The sequence below is a fragment of the Eurosta solidaginis genome, chromosome 3 (genome assembly GCF_040869045.1).
Source record: "Eurosta solidaginis isolate ZX-2024a chromosome 3, ASM4086904v1, whole genome shotgun sequence".
Classification (NCBI taxonomy): Eukaryota; Metazoa; Arthropoda; class Insecta; order Diptera; family Tephritidae; genus Eurosta; species Eurosta solidaginis.
Genome location: NC_090321.1, coordinates 282,403,751 through 282,429,870, shown reverse-complemented (window position 1 = coordinate 282,429,870; position 26,120 = coordinate 282,403,751). Strand labels below are relative to the sequence as shown.

At 39.3% G+C, this 26,120-nt stretch overlaps 1 protein-coding gene across 3 annotated transcripts in view; it reads left to right on the top strand.

Annotated features, from left to right (window-relative positions):
* robo1 (roundabout 1) overlaps window positions 1-25,214 on the top strand; it is a 610,999-nt gene extending 585,785 nt beyond the window's left edge. For 2 of the 3 annotated variants that reach the window (XM_067776766.1, XM_067776765.1), the window contains 8 exons: window positions 1,358-1,479; window positions 5,262-5,414; window positions 5,531-5,852; window positions 9,188-9,408; window positions 9,546-9,765; window positions 23,708-23,879; window positions 24,013-24,330; window positions 24,454-25,214. In XM_067776766.1, coding sequence (XP_067632867.1) covers window positions 1,358-1,479; window positions 5,262-5,414; window positions 5,531-5,852; window positions 9,188-9,408; window positions 9,546-9,765; window positions 23,708-23,879; window positions 24,013-24,330; window positions 24,454-25,129 — 2,204 coding nt within the window. In that variant the 3' untranslated portion in view covers window positions 25,130-25,214. The remainder of the gene's footprint in view (window positions 1-1,357; window positions 1,480-5,261; window positions 5,415-5,530; window positions 5,853-9,187; window positions 9,409-9,545; window positions 9,766-23,707; window positions 23,880-24,012; window positions 24,331-24,453) is intronic. The other variant, XM_067776767.1, reaches the window with a different exon arrangement.
* Window positions 25,215-26,120: the final 906 nt, after the last annotated feature.

Genomic DNA, 26,120 nt, shown 5'->3' with positions numbered 1-26,120 from the left:
TAACATCCCATACCTCTCATCACATATGGGGCGGCTGTGAGAGTGCTCGAGAAAAAAGTTCTTCGAAAGATTTACGGATATCTACAGGTTTGTGACTGCGAGTACGGAACAATATTTAATGATGAGCTGTGCGAGCTTTATGCAGGCGTCAACACAGTCCAGCGAATTGAAGTGCAGTGGCTTGGCCATGTTATGCGAATGAACGATTCTGCTCCGGCTAAGAAAGTATTTATTTCGGAGCACGCCTGTGGAAGTAGAAGAAGAGGACAGCCTCGACTCTGCTGGAAGTACCAGGTGAAAAGGATTTAAACTCCCTTGATGTGACGAATTCGCACCAGTTAGCCCAACGTTAAAACGGTTAAGTACCAAATATTCAAGCATATTTAACCTTTGTTTTTTGTACGCATGCTACCAGTATTGATCTCCTCTTTTTGATTTGCTGCTTTTGAAGGACATAGTTTTTTGATACTAAGACTTCACACTTCTCTCTGCTTGAATATATAGAGGTATAGATCCAAATATTGCGGCTAACTTGCCTCGTTTTTTGGGACTGGGGCGTTGGCAGTCCCCATTCCTCATTCTCACATGAGGATTGCTAGTAGCAAAGTTGTTTTCAGTAAACTGTATCACAGTCCAATACCAAATGCTTGCTTTATCGGTCGGATCGCTGCACAGTATTGTAATGGGTTCTCTAAAACTCTCTGGCTAGCTCTAGGTCATAGTCCAGGCTGATGCACCTTATATTTAGCGAACGCACTAACTGCACACTTTCCCCGCTATCTGGGTGCAAATTATCGCAACTTCCTCTTGCCCAGCTTCTGGCGCTATTTTCTTTTACAATTCATCCTTCCCCTCTTTTGAAATGTTTGAGTTAATTTTCATCGTAAGACCAACTGTTCCAGAAATCGGGCCCAGCGATATTATGTTAAATGTAGAGAGATTAATAACCATCCGCCACAGCAGTGGTCCTTGTTGTGGTAAGGCCAACGTTACTGCTTGAGGCGGCCCCGTATCGGGTATTTAATATGAGTGTATTAATATCAGCAACACAAAGGTGCAAAAATATAAAGATACTTATTTTATTATAATACATGGTTTAAATCATTAAACGAAATATGAGCACTGTAAGCCATTTTCCATAACGAGTTTTGAGGCTGAAAAGAGAGCTGATGCTGTGGCAACCCAGTTTACGCCTATACATATGCAACATTTCATATTCAGGTTTTTCATTATTAACATGTTCGATGTGCGTTCATGCTGCAACTACTCAATACTCACACAAACTCATAAAGACTGTTTGGAAAAAATATTTAAAACTTTTTCAAAACTTTCTCATATTTGCTTGTATATTTTTCAGTGCCCTCTGCACCTCCCGACAATATCCAGATTGGTATGTACAACTTAACAGCAGGTTGGGTGCGTTGGTCGCCACCACCACCGCAGCATCATAACGGCAACTTGTTGGGCTATAAAATCGAGGTAAGTGCCCTTCTGTATAGACTATATAAACGCTTGATTTTTTTTTTTTTTTTGTTGTTTTGCTACTTTCTGATATTAATAATTTATTTTGATTTTTTCGTTGTAAGTTGGCTCTTGTTTTTATCATTCGTGTTTTTTGTTTTAATTCGCCGGCCGAATGTACATAAACATAATTTTGTGGTCGAACGGGTGTACAAAGTTTATGAAAAATTAATTTGAAAACTTTTTCGCCGCAATAAAAGTAATACATACTTATACATATATGCACATATATATATGTACATATGCTTGTATATTTAATATAGTTACAATTTTGTATTGCCGATATTTTGTATTGAAATTTCAATAAAACTGTTAAGTGTCTGTAAAATATTAAATTTCATAAATTAAAATTTAATAATTTTAAAATATTACGCTCTTTGTGCTTTGTCCGCTTTGGTATTTTTTAATACAAATTGTTTAACCGTACAAAACCACAAAATAGAACTTAGATTTTTTTTAACACAGTTATGTTCACTTTGTGTTAGGTTAATATTGCTCTGACATTAAACTTCCAAATAAACCTGCGCCCATCTCTATCGTTACACTGAGATAGCAGCGAAATGGACTATCAAAATTTAGCCTACTCGCACTGAAATTTCAAAGCGTATTATTGCGAAATTGTAAAAGAAAGGGTAAGCTGGATATCGTCTACCTCACAAATATGGAAAAAAATGTCTCCAGCCTTACAGAAATATATATATTAAGTTCTGGAGTTGATATCCAAGATCATTCTCTAATTGTTCTTAAATCTGATAGTTCTCAATATGGCTCTCCAATCACTATCCAACCTTTCAGAAATTTTATAAAGTTTATTAACTTTTTCTTGAATGTTTGCTTTTGATCTGTGTACAGCGCTTAATAATACCAAAATGTAAGCTTTTGATATCAAAGTATTTTCGAAAGTATGTATGTATTCTGTTTTTAAATACTTTTTGTATTCTTTACTTGGTACTTTTATCATCACGGTGTGTACATTTCATAGTTAAATAATTTTAATAAAGCAAAGTTATAATAACAATGTAAATAAATGTTATGTTTAAAGACACAGAGTGAACATTTCTGAAAGTGATAACCGAAAACGTCATAATCTATTTTTGAGCAACAAAGATATTACTTGAAAGCTATCGATAATACAAACAAATGCTCGTCTTCGATTTTTCCAAAAAATACTGTATTACCGCCTTTTGAATTTGCTTTGTCCTTTTTCTTAAGATTTTTTAAGAATTAATGAGCTTAACACCGATAAATGATAATTGTTATTCAATTATTATTTTGGTTTTGTTGGGAAAAACTGAAAAGAAGGAAACATTTACTGGCAATAAAACCAGAATAATAATTGAATAACAATTATCATTTATCGGTGTTTAGCTCATTAATTCTTAAAAAAATCTTAAGTAAAATTGAACATACCATTAAACATACAAACATTGTCCTTTTTCTTTTAAAGTTGAATAGCAGCCGATATGCTCCACCGATTTTGACAATTCGATAAAAGTTTACACCTTTTCCAGTTTAAGTTCAGAAAATTGCCATTCAAGTTCATAAATTTACAGTTCAAGTTCAGAATTTTCAATTCAAGTTCAGAAAATTACAATTCAAGTTCAGAAATTCCAATTTAAATTCAGAAATTTTCAATTCAAGTTCAGAAATTTCCAATTTAAGTTCAGAAAATTACAATTTAAATTCAGAAAATTGCAATTCAAGTTCAGAAAGTTACAATTCAAATTTAGAATTTTCAATTCAAGTTCAGAAAATTTGTCGGGTATTTTTTTTTTCATCCAATGGAAATAAAGGTATGTAAGATGGTATCTATGTGTTAAGGAAGCATTGAACATCTTAACTCGTTTAAATCAATTTTGCGAGATAGCGAAGAAAAAAGTTCTCGCTCTTAAGAAGCAATTGCAATGCCATCCAGCTTTATTCTTAGCGTCACAACCATTGATCTGCACTTTGTATGACATCAGTGATGATGAAGATATGACCACTTAAACAGTCAACGGAGCGTCCACACTCCCGGAAGTAACGTATAGGTACTGTCTGCACAGGTCTTGGTGCCATATGTCAAAATATCTCAACTTATCCGCCATCATCATCATTCATCATGAATTGGCACTTAATCGCGAGTTTGGCAGTTTTGTAACAAATTATGCCAGCTTTCCCTTTTTCACAGACCTTTCGTCACGATATAGGAAGCCACTACCCTCGTTACCAGACACTTTCCATAGTGGCTTTGATTAGCCAGATACTTTTAATCCTTCTAAACTTCACAGAACATCGAAACAATTTTATACTGAAATTCGAATACATAATCTCTAAAAAAACTTTTGAAAATTTTGTTTGCCGTAAAGAACTTTCAGCTTTCATTTTATGAAAAACTACAGTTTTTCATTACAAAAAGTGTCTGGCTGGATAAAGCCACTATGGAAAGTGTCTGGCAATAAGGCTAGTGGCTTCTTATATATTTGTCGGTGCAGTATCTGATTTAGTTCATAAAATGTAGAACATACTGTATGTTCACTTCTACTTTGCTAAAACTACTTTGTCCATTCAATAAAGGTTGCATGTAACTATGATCGTAGTAGTATTTGCTTTAATGCAATGGCGTCTTTGATTGAATTTTCTGATTCGTTGTTCCAATTATACTATGAGAGAGAGTATTTCATTACTCTTGATGTACCTACTTTTCACTGTACAATATTTTCTGCTGTGAGCGAGGTAAGAGCTAAAGTGCTCTACCGAGTGTGGTCCTGAACGCTTTGATATGGCTGAATAGAGTTTTCACTCAAGTGTATATATGAAACAATCTAGTAGTTCTTGAGATAATGATTGAGAAAACTATAAAATTGTGTCAACCATTTTCATTACTTGAAATTACGTGAAGTCAAACAGAGCGTTCAGGAACTCACTGCGCATATCAGCAATTGTGAAATAATTTTATTGAAATTAAAAAAATGCCTTGTGAGGAAAATTCTATTAACAAAGGAAATTACATTTTGAATGGTGAACATTCCTCGACAAATGGTGAGCATTCCTCGACATATTTATATCAAAATCAGTCTTTATAAAATGACGAAAGAAAGGTCTATTTTCTGCAAAATTTTTGCACGAGATCTGTTAAAGCCCCCATGACTCAAGTTTTATAAAAGACCAACGATCCTGCTTCAGTTGGAAATATGCACTGACGAAATTTCAGCTTTTATAAAATGACAAAGGTCTGGCAGCCACGGGCTCTTAGACTACAACATCATTCTCAAATTATTCTCCAACCATTGATGGAATTTGAGATATCAATAGTTCTCAAGTGAAAATCCAATACATTTCTCCAGCTGATATCCTTTTTAAATGGATGTCGAGTTGAGATGGAGTTGAAAAAAAAAAAATTCTTCAAGGTAGTACCACCACAGCCAACAGTTGTTTATTGTGATAAATAATCATGTTTTTTTCTGTAGAGTAATCAATCAATCTCTTCCAATTGGGAGTGCAAACTACATCCTAAGGCAAATTTCCTCAAACAAATTTTATTAAATTTAGTGTAAAAGTTGGTCGGTTTTGAACTTCGGACATGGGCCGTATGCAAAATTTAAAAACTCAAAACATATATATTTAAACTCAATTTAAACCTACATCCGTACATATATGTATGTATTGTAAAAATATGTAACCTCCATATAAATAAAAAAATATTTCTTTTAGCTCGTTACACTATTTTCAAAAATTCTGTTATTTCTTCTTCCTTTCAGGTGACCGCTGGGAATACCCTCAAAGTATTGGCAAATATGACGCTGAATGCAACAACAACTTCAGTATTGCTCAACAATCTCACTACCGGCGCTACCTATAATGTACGTTTGAACTCTTACACAAAAGCAGGCGAAGGACCATATGCAGAGCCGGTGAGTACCGCAAATTTACAGATAAAACTAAAGATCTTATTAGAAAGACCAGAAAGGTAAAAGACATTAACGCACTTTTTTTATACTTTCTTTTGTTTTTCCACCGTTTGTTGCAGGTATCATTGTTTATGGATCCAACACATTTGGTGCATCCACCACGTGCCCACCCTAGTGGTTCACATAATGGTGTGGCTGGCAGTCATGGCCACCCAGGCACTCCTGGTGTCGATGGTGGTCATTATGCTTATCATCCAGCTGGCATGCCGGATGATGCAGCCACCACAACCACACATCATAAATCAACAAATGTGGTGCATCAGACATGGTTTATGGTATTGGTGATAGTCTTTCTGCTGGTCATATTCTTTGTCACTGTTGGAGTGATGGTCTTCTTTAAACGACGACACAAGCTGACCAAAGAATTGGGACATTTAAGTGGTGAGTATACATTTATTATTGAATATTTTTCGAGAGACCGAAAATCATGTGCACATGGTAAAGTTTCAAAGCTAAATCTGAAACTTGTGTGTGCTCAGTACGTATATAAATAAATAGTACCTTGGCTATATAATTGTTGACGTGCCACAAAAGTGCCTGTCTTAGGTTACAGCCACTGTGAAAAATAAATAAATAGATAAACCTAGCAAACATTCGGAGTCATAAGGGAGTCAGAACAGAGTCCCGAATCAGAGAGTTACGCTCATTATGAGCTTTTTAGGAGTTGAGAACATTTCCCTTCTTGTGATAGTCGTCCGATATGTTATTGGCGTCATAAATAACTAAATTTCGACACCTGTTGGACTCCGGAAAAACTCCTTTTTAAAGCTTTTCGAAGCTTTTCTTTTCTTTCTTTCTTTTTCCTACACGTTTCAGCAAATATTTCATTTTTTTCAAAACTAAATATTTTCTTCTCTCTGGAAGGGCCACTGAAATTTAAAAGCATATATGCGAAGGAGAAAATTATGTGGCCAAAATCCATTTAAAATGTCTCGAGCACTTATGCTTCATGGATTGGTAGCGAGTGATCTTAGTTCGGAAAGGTTTCCCCTCCAATATTTTTTACACCTTTAATAGTGGCCGTTATGAGTCCAGAAGAACGCACCAAGGTAGGCGTTTTGAGCTCGCCTCTTAGAGTTATCACACGGTCGTGTTATCATACCTTTTTGGAACCATTCGTGACTAGTCCGAATACGAATCCTACTACATACATACTACTACTACAAATTTTTATGAGTCCAGAAGAACGCACTAAGATAAGCGTGTTGAGCTCGCCTCTTAGAGTTATCACACAGTCGTGTTATCATACCTTTTTGGAACCAATAGTGACTAGTCCGAATACTAAACCTACTACATACACTACTAAAAATTGTTCCCTTCGTGTTTTTACGAGATAGGTTTGCTCCGAGATTCTTAAAATCAATCCTAAAACTTACAGACAGTCGTATGGGAAAATTAAGGAGTTGTGTAGTGCAATATTTTCACCTGGCCTAAAAATTGAATCAGTAATCTACTTTTACCGACTCCAGCTCTTTTCACATCTAGTACATCAGAAGCTAGTCCCTTCTATTATCATACCATTGCTATATTCTCTTACATTCAAAGGTAAACGATTTTTTATTGCTTCAAAAAAAAAAACTACTATTCTTCATCCCCATACAACAGTAACAAATGAATTTAAAACGTAGTACAGCAAGCTCCTTGAAAGTAATGACTACGGTCTAAGGCCGAGACTACATAAAATCTACTTTATTTCTGTAAACTAATATCTAAATAAAGTTTAGTACTGTTTTCTTGAATAGAGTTTGTTAGTACCTCACGAAGCTTAAAATACGTTTCATCTGAAACATCTCTTATCACTTGGCTCAATCGGGAACACGACAATGTTCTGTTGTTCTAATCTGGCACGACTACAAGATATCTACTAGGGCTTAGAGGTTTGCAGTCACTCACTGTGACCCAAATAAATAAATAAACGATAATGGCCGTCCAACAAGGCCGCTTCATCCCTGGGTTACTTGACGCCAATTAGTCGCATCAAGGGAGTTTAAATCGTTTCCAAACTGATCCTTCTTCAGGAGTGGGGTCCGCCTCCTTTTTCTTTTTTCATTAGAGGGTTCCGATAAAAAAAAAACTTTCTTCGCAGGAGCATCAACTTCCTTTGGCATACCATGGCCTCGTCAGCGTATCTGTAGCGTTTTAATTCGCTACTATGTGTATGTCTGCATTAAGCTCGTATAGTTCATCACTAAGTTTTCTTCGGTACTCGCCATCGCGTGGAGGTCCGTAAATCTTTCAAAAAACTTTTCCCTCGAACACTTCCAGGACCGCTTAACCTGCTGTTGTCATGGTTCATGCTCCTGCAACATATAGCAGAACGTGGCCCGTTGGTAGCATCTCTTCTTTTGGTTGCAACGAGGCATTCTTCATCGTCCATGGTCATCGGTAACCAATTTTTTCCTCGGCGGCGGTAAAGAGTGTTTTAGATATATGATGCAACTGCTCTTGGATTCCTTCGGGTTGACTTGTGCTCTCAGAGAGCAGATGTGAAAATCTAGAGTTGGGAAATCACTGGCAGTCTTTTGCGATTGCAGCCTTTCGTCATCTAGGGTTCCTTGTGACTTTTTGTCCTTGAGTTTAGCTGCTCAGAGGCGGGCGCGTATTTTGGCAGCGACAAAATAATAATAAGAGTCGATGTTAGGACCTAGGATCGTGCGTGCATCTAAAACACTGGACACAGCCATGTAACTTCGTAACTATGTTTCGGGCATCAGCAAAGGTGATCAGCCTTAGTCCATCAGGAGAGGTTTCATTGTGTGGGCTGAACTTTTCTACTGCGTGGCCAAAAACACCTTCTTTGCCCACCATGGCGTTATGGTGCCAAGCACGGCTTTTATATCATTGTGAAAGCCGCGTTCTTATGTGCGTTCTAAGCGTTCAGAGGAAGCTGCTTTCATCTCATCGTCCTTCTTCTCTCCCACCAGGAATCTGACGCCTAAACTGTCAAAATTTTTAATTTTTTCTTTTCCTGCTTTGTTCATCGCATTTCTTGGATAGCGGTGATGTCTGTTTTTGATTTGACAAGGACATCAATCAGCCGGAAGTCTGCACTGATTCCATTAATCTGCTTTGACTAAAACCTACGAAGACTTTCATATCACCAATTTTTTCATTATTACTTGAAATTTGAAAATTTTTGGTATTTTTTGACACTCGGGAACTCCACTCATAAAATAAGAAACCGCATATCTTTCGTTGACAGCAAGCATCCATAATTATGAAGAACATTAATACTTAACAACATATTGTCAACTGTACGCCCCGAAAAGCAATTACTTAAAATTACACCAAAAAATCAACATAACCTTTCCGCCATTTTTCACTCATTAACTTCACAAATTGTGACCGTTCGTTAATACGAGAATAAGGAATAAAAGTTACAACGTCCAATCGGCAATCCCATAAGCTCGCTGAAATTAATTGTAACTTTTTTTGGTTTGAGCGACATTTTTTCTTGTATTTCTGAAAATTAATTGCTGCTTCATTTTTACTGATTTGCATGCAATATTGTGAAAAATGTCCTCCTCTTTTGTTCATCTTCTACATATAAAATGCGAAAATAATGACGTGAAAAAAGTGAAACTCTAACGAGCCACCAATTTTTTTTTTTTATATATTTTCAACATGTTCATCGTTCTCTTCTTTCGCTACTTTTTGTATTATCTTCTTTTGTTGCTGCTTACTTTCTTTTCATCGCTTCACTCACACCAACGCAGTAGTCAGTGCCAACGAAATCACTGCGCTTAATATTAATGGCAAGGATAGTCTTTGGATTGACCGCGGCTGGCGCACCACCGACACTGACAAGGACTCTGGATTGAGTGAGACGAAATTGCTATCGAATGCGAACAGTCAGTCGAATTATACTTCAGATGGTGGCACCGACTATGCAGAAGTAGATACACGCAATATGAGCACGTTCTACAATTGTCGAAAGGTGAGTGGTAAAAGGGGAATGTGAAAAGAGAGCCCATTGTAATATTTTAAATAACATTAAAAGCAAGAATACTTATGTTTATAATATTTTTAATATTTTGTTTTTTTTTTTGCTCATTCTCGTTGTTGTTTTAATAGAGTCCTGAGAATCCAACGCCGTATGCTACAACAATGATTGTTGGCGCTTCTTCTACGGAGACAACCTGCATGAAAACCTCTTCATCAAGCACCGATCAGGATTCTGGCACACATTCACCACACTCAGATGGCAATGCGCAACAATGTGCTGGTAGTGGTACAACAACTGTTATGCCATCTGCGGGCAATGCAAAGCATAATTATCATCAATATCCGCCAGGTTTGTGTGATTTCTTTGTATGTAAATGCTTTCTTTTGATTTTTGCTGTCCTTACTTAATGTTATTAATTGAGACTTCATGCTTGCATGTTGCTTTGACAAGGTTTTCTGCACTTGAGTTTTTTGTTTCTTTTCCAAGATTTTTTATTATGCTCATCTTATAATTGTGCTTCGTTTAATTTTAACTTACAGTTGCATCTATTAATTTTTTTTTTTTCAGTTTTATTCAAAATTTCTATTTTTTCTAAGGCTTAGGTTGTAAGTAGAAAAGTTTGAAAGGTCATCTGTATTTTTTCATTGCTATGTATTTTGATAACCATGACCATCTTTATAAACAGCCTGCTCTTACACAAAGAATTTAGCTTGGTTCTTAAAGTGCCAGCAAAGGGCTATCAAAGCGAATAAAAGTATCTTTAAGCTTTCTAATACCTATGCCACTTTCTGATTATAGATTCGTATCACTCCTAAAAGCTGCATTCTTAACCTGGCAAGCGTAGGGCACGAGCACAAAACGTTATCGATCTGCTCTCGCTGACGAAGCCTTATTTAAATCATGTGATCAATATCCATTTAGAATACCCGTCATGAGTGTACGGTTCTATCTTTTTAATGATAAGAGTTACTTTGTTAGTCTCAGGTTGCACGACCTAGACATGATCTTAGTGTGAAACTTTGGCCTTCTCTTAATCTCGCCCAATCTAAATGGGACGTCTACGGGGCAAGCTTCGAGGGATGCGCCCTTTTTAGGTAGTTCATCCGCTTTTTCATCCCCATCTATTACCATATGCCCTGGGACCCAATATACATGTATGATGTATGCTTCTCCCTATCCCGATTCTTTCCAGAGATTGCTTACATTCTAAATGGACAAAAAAACAATATTACATGCCGACCGTATATATTTCGAGGCAAAGCAGGGACTTTTTCGGAACGATTTTGAGATAATTTCATAACTGTTTGGGAATAATTTTGGTTTAATTTCAAGACTTTTTTGTAGTAATGTTGATATCATTCGGGAGTAATTTTGTGGCAGTTTGAATTTTTGGTTTTTTTTTCCAATATTTTTTGAGGTAGACAGTATTCTGTGATAATTTTGGGAATTAATGTTTAAGGGAACATATCGCGAGTATTGGCACAACTACTTTGAGACTTTTTCTAATATTATAAAATTATTTGGCGATCATTCCGGAGCTATTTCGAACAATTTTGGGATAGGATAGGTTAGGTGGTAGCTGCCCTGATAAGGATAGCTCACTTGGACAACACGAAGGTCCGTTGTGATACCACATACACCAAAAATAACGGTGACCTAGATCCAGCTACTTAGAGAATCGTTGGGTAGCAACGATAAAGCTCCGAATGATACCGATCTCAACTGTGGATATATCCTCGGGAGATCCAAGTGAGTCGCGACCGAAGTACTTTCGCCTAATTCTGGCAAAAGCTGGACAATCAAGCATAAAGTGATTTGGTGATTCCACCTCATCATCCTCCATACAGCTGCAGCAGGATGGAGTTTCCAGTATATTGAGACGTACCGCATGGATACCCATGGGACAGTGCCCTGTCAAAACCCCAATGACCATTGATAGGTGAGCCTTAGTGAACCCAATTATTTCAGCAGACCTCCTGCCATCCACTTTCGGCCAGAAAGATCTTGCTACCCTGCAAGACGTGGTATCCGCCCAACGTTTGCTGAGCTGATTCGAGGCCCAGCTATGGAGGAGCAATCCACAGGTGGCCAGCGGGATCCCGAAGTCCCTACAGCCATCTTCATCCGGTTCAGTTGTACCGATGCGGGTTAAGAGATCCGCTTGACAGTTACCCGGGATATCACTATGGCCCGGGACCCAGATAATCTTAATTGTAAAATAATTCGATGCAATCGCAAGCGAGGTCAGGCACTCCCAGACCACCCTCGATCGCACTGTAGTTGAGCTCAAGGCCTTGATAGCCGATTGGCTATCAGAGTAGATGTTAAATTCCCTAACCGTGGTAGCACTGGATAGCATTCCATCCACCGCATCCTTAATCGCAGCAATTTCCGCTTGGAATACACTGCAGTGATCAGCCAACTTAAACTTGCGGCTTAAATTTAGCTCTTGACAAAAGACCCCCCCACCAACCTTTCCATCCAGCTTTGACCCATCCGTGAACAAATTAACCGGTCCCATGCCCCAGATAATTCCTCTTCCCCAATCCTATCTCTCTGGAATAACTGGGGTGAAGGTTGTATAGGGAGCTGTTATCGGCATACAGTAGTCCGTTCTGTCCGGGATGAAGTCGAAACTGGTAAGAAGGCTAGAGTGTCCGCGGTCAGAAAGTCTATATCCCATATCACGAAGCCTGACCAACGACCTTGCCGCGGCCGCCTTTCCCGCAATATCTACTGGGTATATGTTCAGCATGACGTTCAGTGCCAAGGTAGGCGTTGTTCTGAGAGCGCCACTGATACCGATCAGCGCCGTCCGTTGCACTGACACTAACATTTTGGAGGTGCTCGCCGTGTCCAGTGCTTTCCACCAGACCAGCACCCCATATAGCAGAATCGGTTTGACCACCATCTCATAAAGCCAGTGTACTATTCTTGGCGAGAGTCCCCATCTCTTTCCGATAGCTCCTCTGCAGCAGTACAAGGCAATGGCGGCCTTCCTGGCCCGATCTTCCACATTGGGTCTCCAGGACAGTTTCTTGTCCAAAACAATCCCCAAATATTTAACCCTATCAGAAAGTACCAACGGTACCCCTCCAATCGAGGGAGTTCTGAAATCGGGCACCTTATATCTTCTTGTGAAAAGGACCAATTCCGTTTTTCCCGGGTTGACCGCCAATCCACATGATTCAGCCCACCTAGCCACAGTATCCAGGTAGCCCTGAAGAACATCGCGCAGGGCGCCCAGAAATTTGCCTCTGACTAGGATAGCGAGGTCATCTGCATAGGCAACCACCCGACAACCATTGGCTTCCAGCTCCACAAGAAGCTCGTTGACTACCACAACCCAGAGGAGAGGAGATAGGACACCCCCCTGTGGCGTGCCCCTGCACACCTTCCTCTTAATTATGGCCCCTCCCCACTCCGCTGCGACAATTCTGCCGCATAGAAGTTTGCTAATAAATTCAACCAGAGCCGCCTCGACTCCTAAACCCACCAGAGCTCTTTCGATTGACCCCGGTAAGACATTGTTAAAAGCTCCCTCGATGTCTAGAAAGGCACCCAGAGCATACTCTTTGTGTTCTAGGGACCCCTCTATTTGCTTTACAATCGAATGGAGAGCCGTTTCCGTCGATCTGCCCTTGCAGTACGCATGTTGTGAAGCCGACAGTAACCCCCGAGGTATCCTTTCCCGTAGGTACAGGTCAATCAACCGCTCAAACGTCTTAAGAAGAAACGACGAGAGACTGATTGGCCTGAAATCCTTAGGTGATACATGAGAGCTTCTGCCGGCCTTCGGAATGAAAATAACCCTAACCGTGTGCCAAGACTTCGGGATATAGTTAAGCCTGAGGCAGTTAGTATATATGATGGCCAACCAGCGGCAGGAAATCCCCAAAGACCTTTGAAGCTGCGCAGGAATGATTCCATCCGGGCCCGGAGACTTATAGGGCTTGAACGACCCTATAGCCCAGGTTATCTGACTTTCCCGTATTGGAATGGCAGACACTTCTGCATGGCCAACGACCGCCGACCATGCAGGCGAAGATCCCTGCGCAACTGGGACATCGGGAAAATGATTGTCCAGTAAAAGCCTTAGGGACTCCTCGCTACTCATCGACCAGTCCCCACCATCATCTCTCAGATACCCCAGAGGAGCGGGGTTCCTAGAGAGTATTTTTCTAAATCTCGCGGATTCATTGCAGCCTTCTACGTTTTCGCAGAAGCTTCGCCATGCATCTCGCTTGGCTATCCTTATTTCATATTTATAAATCCCCAGACTCACCTTATAGAGCTCCCAGTCCGAGGGTAATTTACTCCTCCTGGCTCTGTTGAAGAGCCGCCGACTGGACGCTCTTAGGTCGTCAAGAGAATCCGACCACCAGGGCGGCTTGCCCTTCCGCCTGTAAGTTTTCAATGGGCAGGACAGCTGAAAGGCGCTATTGCTTGCCGAGGTGAAGTTTTCCACCAGAACGTCTATCTCAGATTCGGACAGGCCCGAACTAATGATAGGCACCGCAGGCAGTAGCTCTCCCAGCTTCCTACAATAAAAGTCCCAGTTAGTACTTTTAGGGTTCCTAAAAGATATTTTACCGGGACGTTCTTCGTTCACTGTGAACTGAATATATCGGTGATCAGAGAAGGAGTGCTCGTTGAGAACCCTCCATCCAGATATCCGACCTTCCAGTTCTCTACTAACCAGGGTGAGGTCCAGGACCTCCTCCCTTAACGCAGTAATAAAAGTCGGGTCATTCCCCCTATTACATATACAAAGTCCCTCATCTACAATAAAAGTAAATAAAGACTCACCTCTAGTGTTGGTATCCGAGCTTCCCCAAATGCTATGATGGGCATTTGCATCGGCACCGATGATCACGCCAACACCTCTCCGCCTTGCTTCAGCGGTGATTTCACCCAGTATCGCAGGTGGTGGTCCCACTACGTCCCCGTGGGGCATGTACGCTGAGACCACCCACATTTCATTACTTCCTCGCTCGAGGCAGACCGTGGTTACGTCAGCATTGCTGAAATTAGAGAGAATAAAAGCTTTAATCTCTTTTTTAACAAGCACACAGGATCTAGGCCTACTTGCCTCCCCATGCACCAAGGTGTTGAATTTTCCAGTCCTTAATCCAGAAATCTTACTGCCGTTACTACTCAGCCACAGCTCCTGGACAAGGACTATATCCACTCCGCCTTTTTCAAGGCAGAGCAACAAATTTGCGGAAGCCGCCTTAGAGTGCTGAAGATTGATTTGACGGATTTCCATCAAAAGCGCTCTTCTTCCGCACCCCATCCTTGGCGGATTCGTATTAGTATTGTCCATTCTAAAAAAGTCCCCCCTCAAGGCCGCTATCCGGAGCCGATTGTGTAGTCGCCCTTTAACGATCTCGTGGTTATCTATGCTACGCAGGGAGGCCACGCGAGGGTTGACGCATTACCTTATGAGTAATGCGTTCAGAGCCAGACCGGACGCGAAGCGGGAAAATCTTCAACCGCACCTACACCACCAACTTAACTGCGACGGAGCCGGAACGTACCTTGAGGCCCGCCACGGTTTTAACGGGACGTGGGCAGGTGCAGCATTAGCCTACCAGCCATTTTGGTAGGGTTTCACCCCGACCTACTAAAGTGGCAGAATACCGCACCTACCAGCCCAATGGCATCAAGTCAAAATGTGATGTGAAATCAAAGTCCTAAAACAGTCCAGTTCGTCACCGTTGTGTACCGATCTTGACTCTCCCTCCCCTGAGCTCGGCACAATGACTCAAGGGGTGCGGGTTTTATCGAGTTGTCCTCTCTAGATCCGCCATTATCAGTAGAAGCAGGGGCACCTCGTGCAGGACGTGATAACTAATCACGCGTGACATTCGTCACTATGGCCGGTCTAAGACTGATATCAGTCCCTGATCCAGAGCCTGAAACCACTTATGATATCCAAGCCAAGTATCTTAGCCCCCCCAATTTTGGGTTAATATTAACGAATATTTCGTGATACCTTTGGGACTGTTTAAGAATCGTTTTGGCAGGGTTCGATGAAATTTATTTCTGGAGAGAGAAAGTTTTCGGGCTGTTATTGTTATTGGCACGTAATTTATAATCGAAGTGTTATCGGTTTATTTTCGTAGTCCATAGTCATAGACGAAATAAAATAGGTTTTATTTTTAGTTTCAACTTTTTTGACAGATAGCTCATAGAAACGTATGTCAAAAAGCTGGAATTTAATTTATAACCTATTTTATTTTGACTATAACTATGCACCATAGATTATCAAACTAAAAATATCAACTTGTTATTAAAAATTTATTGGTTTGTCATAGAAAAAATATCGATTTGTTTATGCAAATTTGTCGATTTTGTATCGATTAGCTATCCAAAAGCTATCAGTTTTTTATCAAAGTGCTATTAAAATCGATACCAAGTATATGGTAAACCGATAACTTTTCAATAATATATCTATAATTTTTCGATAAGAAAACCGATTGTTTTTGGGCAAGAAATCGGTAACTTTACGGTAAAATGTGTGATAGCTTTGCGATAACAAATGGAAACCTCGCCTTCGATAACACGCCGATAACAAACCTTGCCTTTCTTTCTTTTTCATTTCTTTTTATACTCAGCTAAGCAGAGCTCACAGAGTATTTTAACTTTATTCGCAAAACGGTAATCCGTAACGGCATAAACTAATCGAGATAGATATAGACTTCTATATATCAAAATGATCTGGGTGAAAAAAGAAATTCATTTAGCCAAGTCCGTCCGTCTGGAAACACGATAACTTGAGTAAATTTGGAGGTATCTTGATGAAATTTGGTACATACGTTCCTGGGTGCTCATCTCAGATCGCTATTTAAAATGAGCGAAATCGGACTACAAACACGCCCACTTTTTCGATATCGAAAATTTCGAAAAACCGAAAGTGTGATAATTCATTACCAAAGACGGATAAAGCGATGAAACTTGGTAGGTGCGTTGACCTTATGACGCAAAATAGAAAATTAGAAAAATTTTGGACAATGGGCATGGCACCGCCCACTTTTAAAAGAAGGTAATTTAAAACTTTTGCAAGCTGTAATTTGGCAGTCGTTGAAGATATCATGATGAAATTTGGCAGGAACTTTACTCCTACTACTATATGTACGCTTAATAAAAATTAGCAAAATCGGAGAAGGACCACGCCCACTTTTAAAAAAAAATTTTTTTAAAGTAAAATTTTAACAAAAAATTTAACACTTTACAGTATATAAGTAAATTATGTCAAGAATCGACTCCAGTAATGATATGGTGCAACAAAATACAAAGATAAAAGAACATTTCAAAATGCGCGTAACTCCGCCTTTTTTCATTTAATTCGTCTAGAATACTTTTAATGCCATAAGTCTAACAAAAATTTAACAATCCTTGTGAAATTTGGTAGGGATATAGACTCAGAACAGTTTTGTGTGAAAATGGGCGAAATCGGTTGAAGTCACGCCCAGTTTTATATACAGTCGACCGTCTGTCCTTCCGCTCGGCCGTTAAGACGACAACTTGCGCAAAAAACGATATATCTTAGCTAAACTTAGTTCACGTACTTATCTGATGTCACTTTATCTTGGTATAAAATATGGCCGAAATCCGACTATGACCACGCCCACTTTTCCGATATCGAAAATTACGAAAAATGAAAAAAACTGCCATAATTCTGTACCAAATATGAAAAAAGAGATGAAACATGATAATTGGATTGGTTTTTTAACACCAAATATAACTTTAGAAAAAACTTTGTAAAATGGGTGTGACACCTACCATATTAAGTAGAAGAAAATGAAAAACTTCTGCAGGGCGAAATCAAAAGCCCTTGGAATCTTGGCAGGAATACTATTCGTGGTATGACATATATAAATAAATTAGTGGTACCCGACAGAAGATGTTCTGGGTCACCCTGATCCACATTTTGGTCGATATCTCGAAAACGCCTTCACATATAAAACTATGGGCCACTCCCTTTTAAAACTCTCATTAATACTTTTAATTTGATACCCATATCGTACGAATACATTCTAGAGCCACCCCTGGTCCACCCTCATTGTGATATCTCGGAAAGAACTAGAACTATGGCCCACTCCCTTCTAAAATACTCTTCAATACCTTCCATTTGATACCCATAGCATACAAACACATTCCAAGGTTACCCTAGGTTCACTTTGCTAAATGGAGATTTTCCCTTATTTTGTCTCCATAGCTCTCAGCTGAGTATATAATGTTCGGTTACAGCCGAACTTAGCTTTCCTTACTTGTTTTCCTTTCCTTTAAAGTGCACTAGCAACCGCTTTATAGCGTTACGCTACACAGTCCTTGAATCCCAATTACATCTAAATTTGAGCCCTCATTCAGATAACAATAAGACGAGATGTCAAATTTCTCATTCCCTGCATTCTTAGAGGGTGAGTTGTTCCTTCCGATGCCTAGTGGGAAAAAATAGCCGAAGCCTCCACGCTATTAATGAAACATGTTAGTCTTCCATGGATCGACGATATTTAATCTGCCGTTTTTGAACTTTCGCTTCTTAAAAGTAGTTAAACTTTGCAGCGTATTTGGTATAAAAACAACACACACAAGAAAAGCTTTGATTGATTTTTGGCTCTACGTTCAAAGGATTATTTGCAATTGATATCCTTTTGTTTATCCATAACCATTGTTGATATAAAAAATTTAAATTTTAATATATTTTTCGTTTCGTTTCAAACACACATTCACACACACACACAAATGTGTGCATGCAAATGTATGTGAAGTTCTGTGCGACGTTTATCTGATTTTACGTAAAGATTCCCTAACAATTTTCGCTTCACTTTATTTTCAATTGCCAGCAACGATTATACTTTCCAATATATTTTTTAATTTTCTTGTATTTTTAGATTATTTTGTTTTGGTTATCACTACATTCATAGACTGCTATTGGCTTCGTGAAATTGGTTTTGTTTTCGCACTCGATTAGATTTGCTTAAAGAGATTTCGACATTTTTTGGCTTTCATTCGATATCCTTGATTTCCTTTATTTCGTCCATTGTTGGTCGCTTTGTTCTTATTTTATCTTTATTTGAATTTTATTTCATTTTGATGTACTATATTAACATACATATCTATAAATGTTTACGTATGTGTGTCTTCGTGTAATTTTGGTTTTAATCCCAGCAAAAAATTATAGAGAATAGTCGGAGTTACTTCGTTAACGGACAAAGTATGGCATTAGTTCAATCAACATAACACCTTTCGATATGCTTTGGTCAGGGCAAGAATTTTAGGTTTGCTTTAACCGCGCTTCGTCTACCACACAGAAGGTCGTGGATTCAATACCTGCGCAGAGCAAGATCTAACATTTGGCAAAAAATGTATCAGTTAGAAAAAAGTTCTTCTAAGCGGGTTCGCACTTCGGCAGTAGTTTGGCAAACATTCCGAGTGTATTACTGCTACGAAAAGCTTTCCAGTGCCTTGCAGCTGACGTTCGGAGTCGGCATGGAACATGTTAGTCGCGTCCAACCAATTTTTCAGAACACGCAAAATGGAAGAGAAGCTCGTCCTAAATCCTCTCGGAAGTAAATCCTGCTTTTTATTTTCTTTTTTGACAAAACTTTTGGGATTGCTTGGAAATTATTTCTGAAATCCAGATTTGCTTTGTATAATATCCAACTTATTTAGAATACAATAAGATGAACTGGTCTTGTGACTAGTTCAAATGGCCATTAGTTCAAAAAAATTTTTCAAATCATTTCGAGAAGAAATAACTCGCAATTATCGGCTTCTCGATAGATACTCGAAAACTTCGTAAGACTCACGAGCTTCTCGACATTAAAATTTAGTCACTGCATTGGCAGTATTATACAAAGATTACGATTACTTCTGGAACACAACCGAAAATTTCCAAAAAATTACGAGTAAAAAGCAATGGGTGCACACCGCCAATATAGCGACTAAATCGAATGTAGAGAAGCTCGCGAGATTTGATTCTAGTTGTTCAAGCTAGGAGAATCTCGCGGACAGCCAAGTTCACGACTCTCGTAAATCTCGCTTGTGTTCGAAAAGAAATCGAATTCTAAATAAAAACTTGGAACTTTTCATGCAGACTTCTCGAATTTGCAAAATATCTCGAAAGCTTTTTTGAGATTGTTTTGCTTGGTTTTAGTTACACAATTCATGTAATTTTGTTCAAGATTATCGAAAAAAAGAGAAAAACAAAAATGATAAAATTTTCTCAAAATTGTTACTGCAATTTTCGTGTTCACAACTTCTAGCTATTCAAATTAGACCGAAAGGATGAAAATCGTCTTATTTGAAAAATCGGTTGTACGGAAGGTATATGCGTCAATGACTCGATCCGGTCGGCTCCGACAAATATCTAATCGAACATCGAAATATTCCCGCTCTACGAATTTTATCAAGATATCTCGAAATGAGGCATGGCTTAATTAAGTCAGCTCATCATCCTCATAATTTCGGTATATATATTGACGGTTCTATCTCTTATCCTTTAATTGAACAAATCTCAGTATCTATGCCATTTCATGAAAGGAATACAAGTTCCATATTTTTGATGTGAAAACTTTTACAGTCAAATATTTCAGCACAAAATGCTCGTTTTAGATTTGCGAACCAATATAATCGATCTATCGCCACTTTAGAAAATATAAGTAGGCCTTTATGACCATTTCGGAGATTTCGGACCAATTGACCTCAGGACCATTTAAAGTGGTCATAAAGTCAAATTCCGTTGACCTTACGACAACTTCCCCCAGGTGACCATGCGAATCTACGTGAAAACTTCATAAAAAAAAAAATGCTTTGGGCCACACATTCTACAGAGTAGCATCTACTACATAGAACTTAGTCGTATCAACTAGAAATGCTCCCAAATTATCAAACATGCTAGATAACAGTCAAATATTCCAATGCCATTAATATGACACGCCCCTCCAAACTTAACGCATTTTATGCTGGTTTAAAATCACTGCAATACGACCGTAATGCCAAAACAGTTTTCTCATTTGAGTGTTTGTGCCGCTGATTGCTATTGACAGCTGCTCAAGTGGGGGTCCGCCACGTTTCATTCATCTGATTGCATTGTAATTTCAACCCCTGCAGCAAGGATATAAACTACTCGATCTGCTCTGCATTACTTTGTTGTATTTATTGTTTTTATTTTATTTTTTTCACTGTATGTATGTATTTTTCTTCTTACATATCCTTGTGCTGACTGCCATTATTGTTTCTTGTGTGATTTGTTCGGTTTATCCCTCGCTTAGTTGGCATTTCTCGTATTTGCAAAATTAAAAATTCAATTACTTGCGGCAAAACTTTTTATGCATGTTTTCGTTTTATTTCCTTCTCCATTTGGCGTTTGAAGTGTTTCCTGTTTCCAAGTGTTAGATAACTTAGTTGATATTGGCATGTGGGGAATTGGGATAAATAAAAGAATAAAGTAAGGATACTTTGTTCTGCTTGCCGACGGCAGTTTTTTGTTTCGCCGCAGCATTTAAGTTGCTCTAGATTTGCAGCTGATAAATTTGCGGTAATGCGGCATTAGTAATTTCAAAAGCCCTTGCTTTAAGTATGTATATTTAGATGTGTCATCAGTACATTTGCTGCGGGCATATAAGAGATTTAAAATGATATTCAACATCCGGTTTAAATGTTTTATTGATACGAATTTGCATAACTTGTTTATATGAACTATGTAGGCCATAAAGAAATCAATGCTATCTGAAGAGCATTCCTAAAAAGACAGTTGTCAGTCGGCACTTTTTAAGCAGTTTCATCAGCTCTTGATTTCGCTATAAATTTAAAGATAGAATTAACTGGATTGGTCTCTATCCGCGATCGCCTCATAGCATACAAGCTACGGAATATTTTCCCGCATACAAGCTACGGAATATTTTCCCCTCATAGCATACAAGCTACGGAATATTTTCCCCCCCGGAAGTTTTTTGTAAGAACGAAAGAAATAAAACTTTGTAAAGCTACGTTAGGTAAGGTTGAACTGGCTGGTCAATAAAGCCCTCACATAGATTCAGTATGTACCAGAACTTATCCGACAACCAAACTAAAATCTCAATTGGGTATCAGGTTTTATGTTATTAATTAATTCCATTCTCTTGGCTAGAATTTTTTAGGTCCCACATTACCTGTTGCCTTGAAATGTGGTAAATATGCATCCCCTAGTGCTCTCTCATTAGACGTTGTGAGTTTAATATTGTTAGATTTGCACACGACCTTAGGAATTTTGCATCCCCGCGCTTGTATCCGCGCCTTTCCTGCTTGATTGATCATGTGAAACTCCGGTCTTCTTTTGATTTCTCCCAAGGGAATTGGAACGTATATATATGAGTGCTGCCAACTTTGCCAACTTATCGGCCTTTTGGTTACATTAAATTCTTTTATGACCGGAAATCCTCTGTTAGTACTGTAAATATTAAATAGAAGAGTGTGAGCAATCGCCATCACTTGCATCCCATCGTCCTCATACATACATGCATTGCCCCCGAGACTTTATCTCCCCTCTCTTTCACATGGAGTTTTCACGAGAGCTTACTATCCAGTATAATAATTAGATTTTTTGTTCACTGTTTTGTTGTAGGGTTACCCCTCCAGCACAATTCGGGTTCTTATATTTCCTTTGATGGTTAAATCCATTCCAGATGTTCACGCAAAGAATTTCACGAATACTTCGCTAGATCGATCTTGCCTTCTCTTTGACGAGCTCAGCGCTTGCTTAAGTGATCTAAGGACAGATTTCTTTGAAATTTTAGACTGTGCAGCGTTTCGTATAGTTTGTCCGCTATTTAATTTACAGAGCTTTAAAACAAGATCAAAGTCGCTTATGCGACAAAGTCTGAAAGAACACCCATGGAGTTGTAGCCCAGTTCGCCAAGCGCTTACGGTGAGTGATCAGCTGGGTTCCACAGGTAAAAGCTATTGTTGTTGTAATTGAATTTAAACTGCTCAACCGACACAGCCGACACGTTATCTACACATAAGTTTAAATATCGTACTTTAATTTTTAATAATTTTCACAACTGGGACCTTTTTATGTATGTATGTATGTAACTCCATTCGAAAGAAATTCCTATCGAATTTGAAAAAAAAAAACAAAATTTATGTGATTTGACAGCTTTCGGATCGCATTTCTTTTCGAATCAATTGACAGAACAGGGTGGCTGCTTCCATCTTTCACTTGTTTGTTCTTTTCGAATTAAACTATATTTGTGAATACCGGTTAGAGGATAAGAATGTTCTCGCGGTATGCCTGTCATAAGAAGCATTCCACCAGGTGGTGATCTAAAACGGGCGACATTTATGAGTCTTAAGAAGAGCCAACAAGGCAAATTTTCTCCTTGACTTCCAATCTTAACGGCAAACTTAGGTTAAGTGTTGTGTTACGAAATGGAAAAAGGTAATGATATTAATACTCTAGGTGCAATCCAAGCGCTTAGAAATCCATGACGACGGATTCTGGAAGCCTTAGGGATCGGAGCCTTAGGGAGGAGGAAGAGATTTTACCCATTCCTTCTTTTTAATAGCTGAGAGCCGACTCTTCGCTGGTAGAGGAAAAGAGTCTAGACGCAGCGACCAACCACTGAACCAGAAAAGGCAGAGAAGATCAGAAGACTGAGGTGGACGGGGGTCCTGCTACGGTCTCTGTGGAAAATAACAACTAGGTTGTTTCTGTTGGGAGCTCTCCTTTCACACTTAGGGTTTCAAAGCCATAAATTCTTTTCTCAGAATGCAGGTACTCATAGGAGACAGAGTGTTCCAATCAGGGATATTTCTGGTGCGAAGGTTGAATAGAGTAGGCCTAACATTGCCTTGGTCCTGAGGTAAATGGATTGCTGCCCAGCGATTATCTTACCTATGGCTCAATTCGTATCGAACCTTCCCTCTCGTTGAGTGAACTATGACCTCCGGCCACCTTTAGTTGGTTTATTAATGGCTCAGAGCTCACTTTCGTGGTGAAAATTTCAAAAGCGGTTCAGGAAATTAGAAATGTGTATGTTTGCCTAATTTACCGCTCTTTGGAAGTTTATTTTTTCTTTTCTATTTCATTAAGTTGTTTTCTGTTATTTGCTTGAGATAAATTTTCGTTAATTATGAAACTTTTTAATTGTTTATTTTGCTTAAATATTCATTCTAATCCCAAATATTTTGTGCAATTTCATTTCCCTATCAAATTCCGGTTCCTGAATAAACAATTACCGCTTTGCTATATATTGATGTTCGATGTTTGCTGTAAAATGTTATGAAATCAAAATAACAGAACAATTTAATTGGTCAGAATTCCTCCCACCACCACCGGAACATCCACCACCACTTCCCAGTGGCTGTGGTGGCGGCAATGGAACAGGAGCTATCATTTATGCACCCGGCTCACCGCAATCGTCGCGTAAAAGCTCAAAGAGTGGCGGCTCTGGTGTGTCAACACATCAAAGGTAAGTCAAATATCGTTAGTCTTAAATGCATACAACTCCCGTTTGAAAGACAAACCACAGCCCAACACATTTTTGTCTTATTAAAATGATTAAAACTAAATAAATACAATTTGCTTTTTATTCCTTTTGGCAGCGCTTTGAACTCTTCAATACACAGCAGCTCTTCAGGCGGTTTCTCAACGTGGGGTGTGGCACCGCAGTGTGTGGCCTCGCGGCCATCAGAAAATTATTATAACAATCCTTTGCCTTGTGTGGGCGGTACACAGAATCGTTATCAGATTACACCGACCGGACAACATCCACCACCATTGCCACCATACTTTCCACCCGGTGCTGCGGGCACTGCACAATTACCGCCACGCAATATACATATCCATTATCCAGCGCCAAGGCATGCAATAAGCGAATATCAGCCGACGGGAACACACAACTCGCGCTGTTCGAATGGCCGGTAAGTGAGCAGAGAGCGAATTCCGCTACTTACCTTTATTATTGTACCTCATTAAAGATGTAACTTAATTATGTTACAATTACCAATTGCATTTCATTTGCTTTCTTCCTTCTTTGTTTACAGCGCTTGCAATAGCTGTGATGCGCTTGCTTCACCGCTTCAACCGCTACCACCCCCTGGCGACGGTTGGTACCAGCCACTACAGACACATTTGCCCTCAAACACCGGTGGCGCAAATCCCATCTATCAATGTTCCTCCGAGTGCTCCGACCATTCACGGCACTCGCACTCACACACGCATACGCACAGTCATGGCCACTCACATCAACACAGGCATACACATCAGCATCATACGCATGCATCAGCGCACGCAGGCAACGGTAATGATACAATGCGTTCCGAAAGCAGTCAAGAGGGCGGTAGTAAAGGTAACTATCGGATGCAAAAGCATGGAGGTGGATGTGGCGGTGGCAGCAGTAACGGTGGTTATGCGGATATAAACGAATCAGCGGAGCACGAACATATGCTACAGACCAACGTTGGGGGCGGCGGCACGAGTGGTAATGGCAACACAAGCACCTTGGGCGGCTCCTCATCCTGCGGTTATGAAGTACTTGGCGATCATCGAAATTGTAGCGATTGCTGTAGTTCACGTGAAGGCGATACCTGTTCGTGTAGTGAAGGCTCTTGCTTGTATGCGGAAGCGGGTGAGCCTGGCTTGCCAACAGGTAACGCGCATTTGGACAGCAGTAATGGTATGGTAGCGGCCGGTAAGCTAGTAACGCAGCAGGGCAATTGATATGCGGCTGGTGTAAGTGATGTGGTTATGTACTTTTAGTGGTTGCCAATGATGCAGCTGCCAATGTATTTCTATGCTGAAGGTGGCAGCAGCAGTAAAATTAACAACAGTGGCAGCGGCATTGACAATGGCAGTGCCAACACTGACGCAGCGATAATTTGTGAGTAGCCTGTGTAAAGTTTGACCAATTAACCTATGCATATTTTAGTTGTGTAAGTTAGTTAAGCATGTACATACATGTAGAGTAAACGTAGGCAAGTATGCATGGGTAGATTAAGTACGTATTCGATTTAAACAAAAAGGAATTAAGAATATACATACATATAAGAAGGGTGGTTGGGCGGATAGCGTGACATTTGATCAGCGCTAACAAAAGCAAATACACCCAAACACACTGGCAGCAATAACAAACATATATCAAAAGAGTTAAGTGTGGCAGTAGGGTGGTTACAAGGTATATGGTATATTTAAATTTTTGTTCTATATTTCGGGGCACCCTCCTAAAATATGCTAATAGATCGGAAAATGATTATTGCAAAGTTTTAGGCTAATCCGATAATGTTAAAAATTGAGGTCAAATTTAGGAAAAACAGCGATTTTTCAGAAAGTGTTTCGTCAGTAAAAGGGAAACCAGTTATGCCAGGAACTTAACTCGCTTACCATTGAGTATTGTAATGTCCATTGACGTTTGCATGGAAATTAAAAATTAGGGATATCCACTATGACCTGATCTGATAAATGCTAAATAATGCTAAAAATAACCGTTTTATAAAAATATTATTCAGACAAAATCAATACAAATAAAATTACCTATCGAATGGTGTACGAGTCAAGTTCCTGGCATAATGGTTTCACTTTTACTGACGAAACACAAACATTTTTTTTATGAAAAATCGCTGTCTTTCCTAACTTTGACCTCAATGAGGCACGTGTTAACATTATCGGATTGGCCTGAAACTTTATATGCATCATTTTCTAATCTATTGGCATA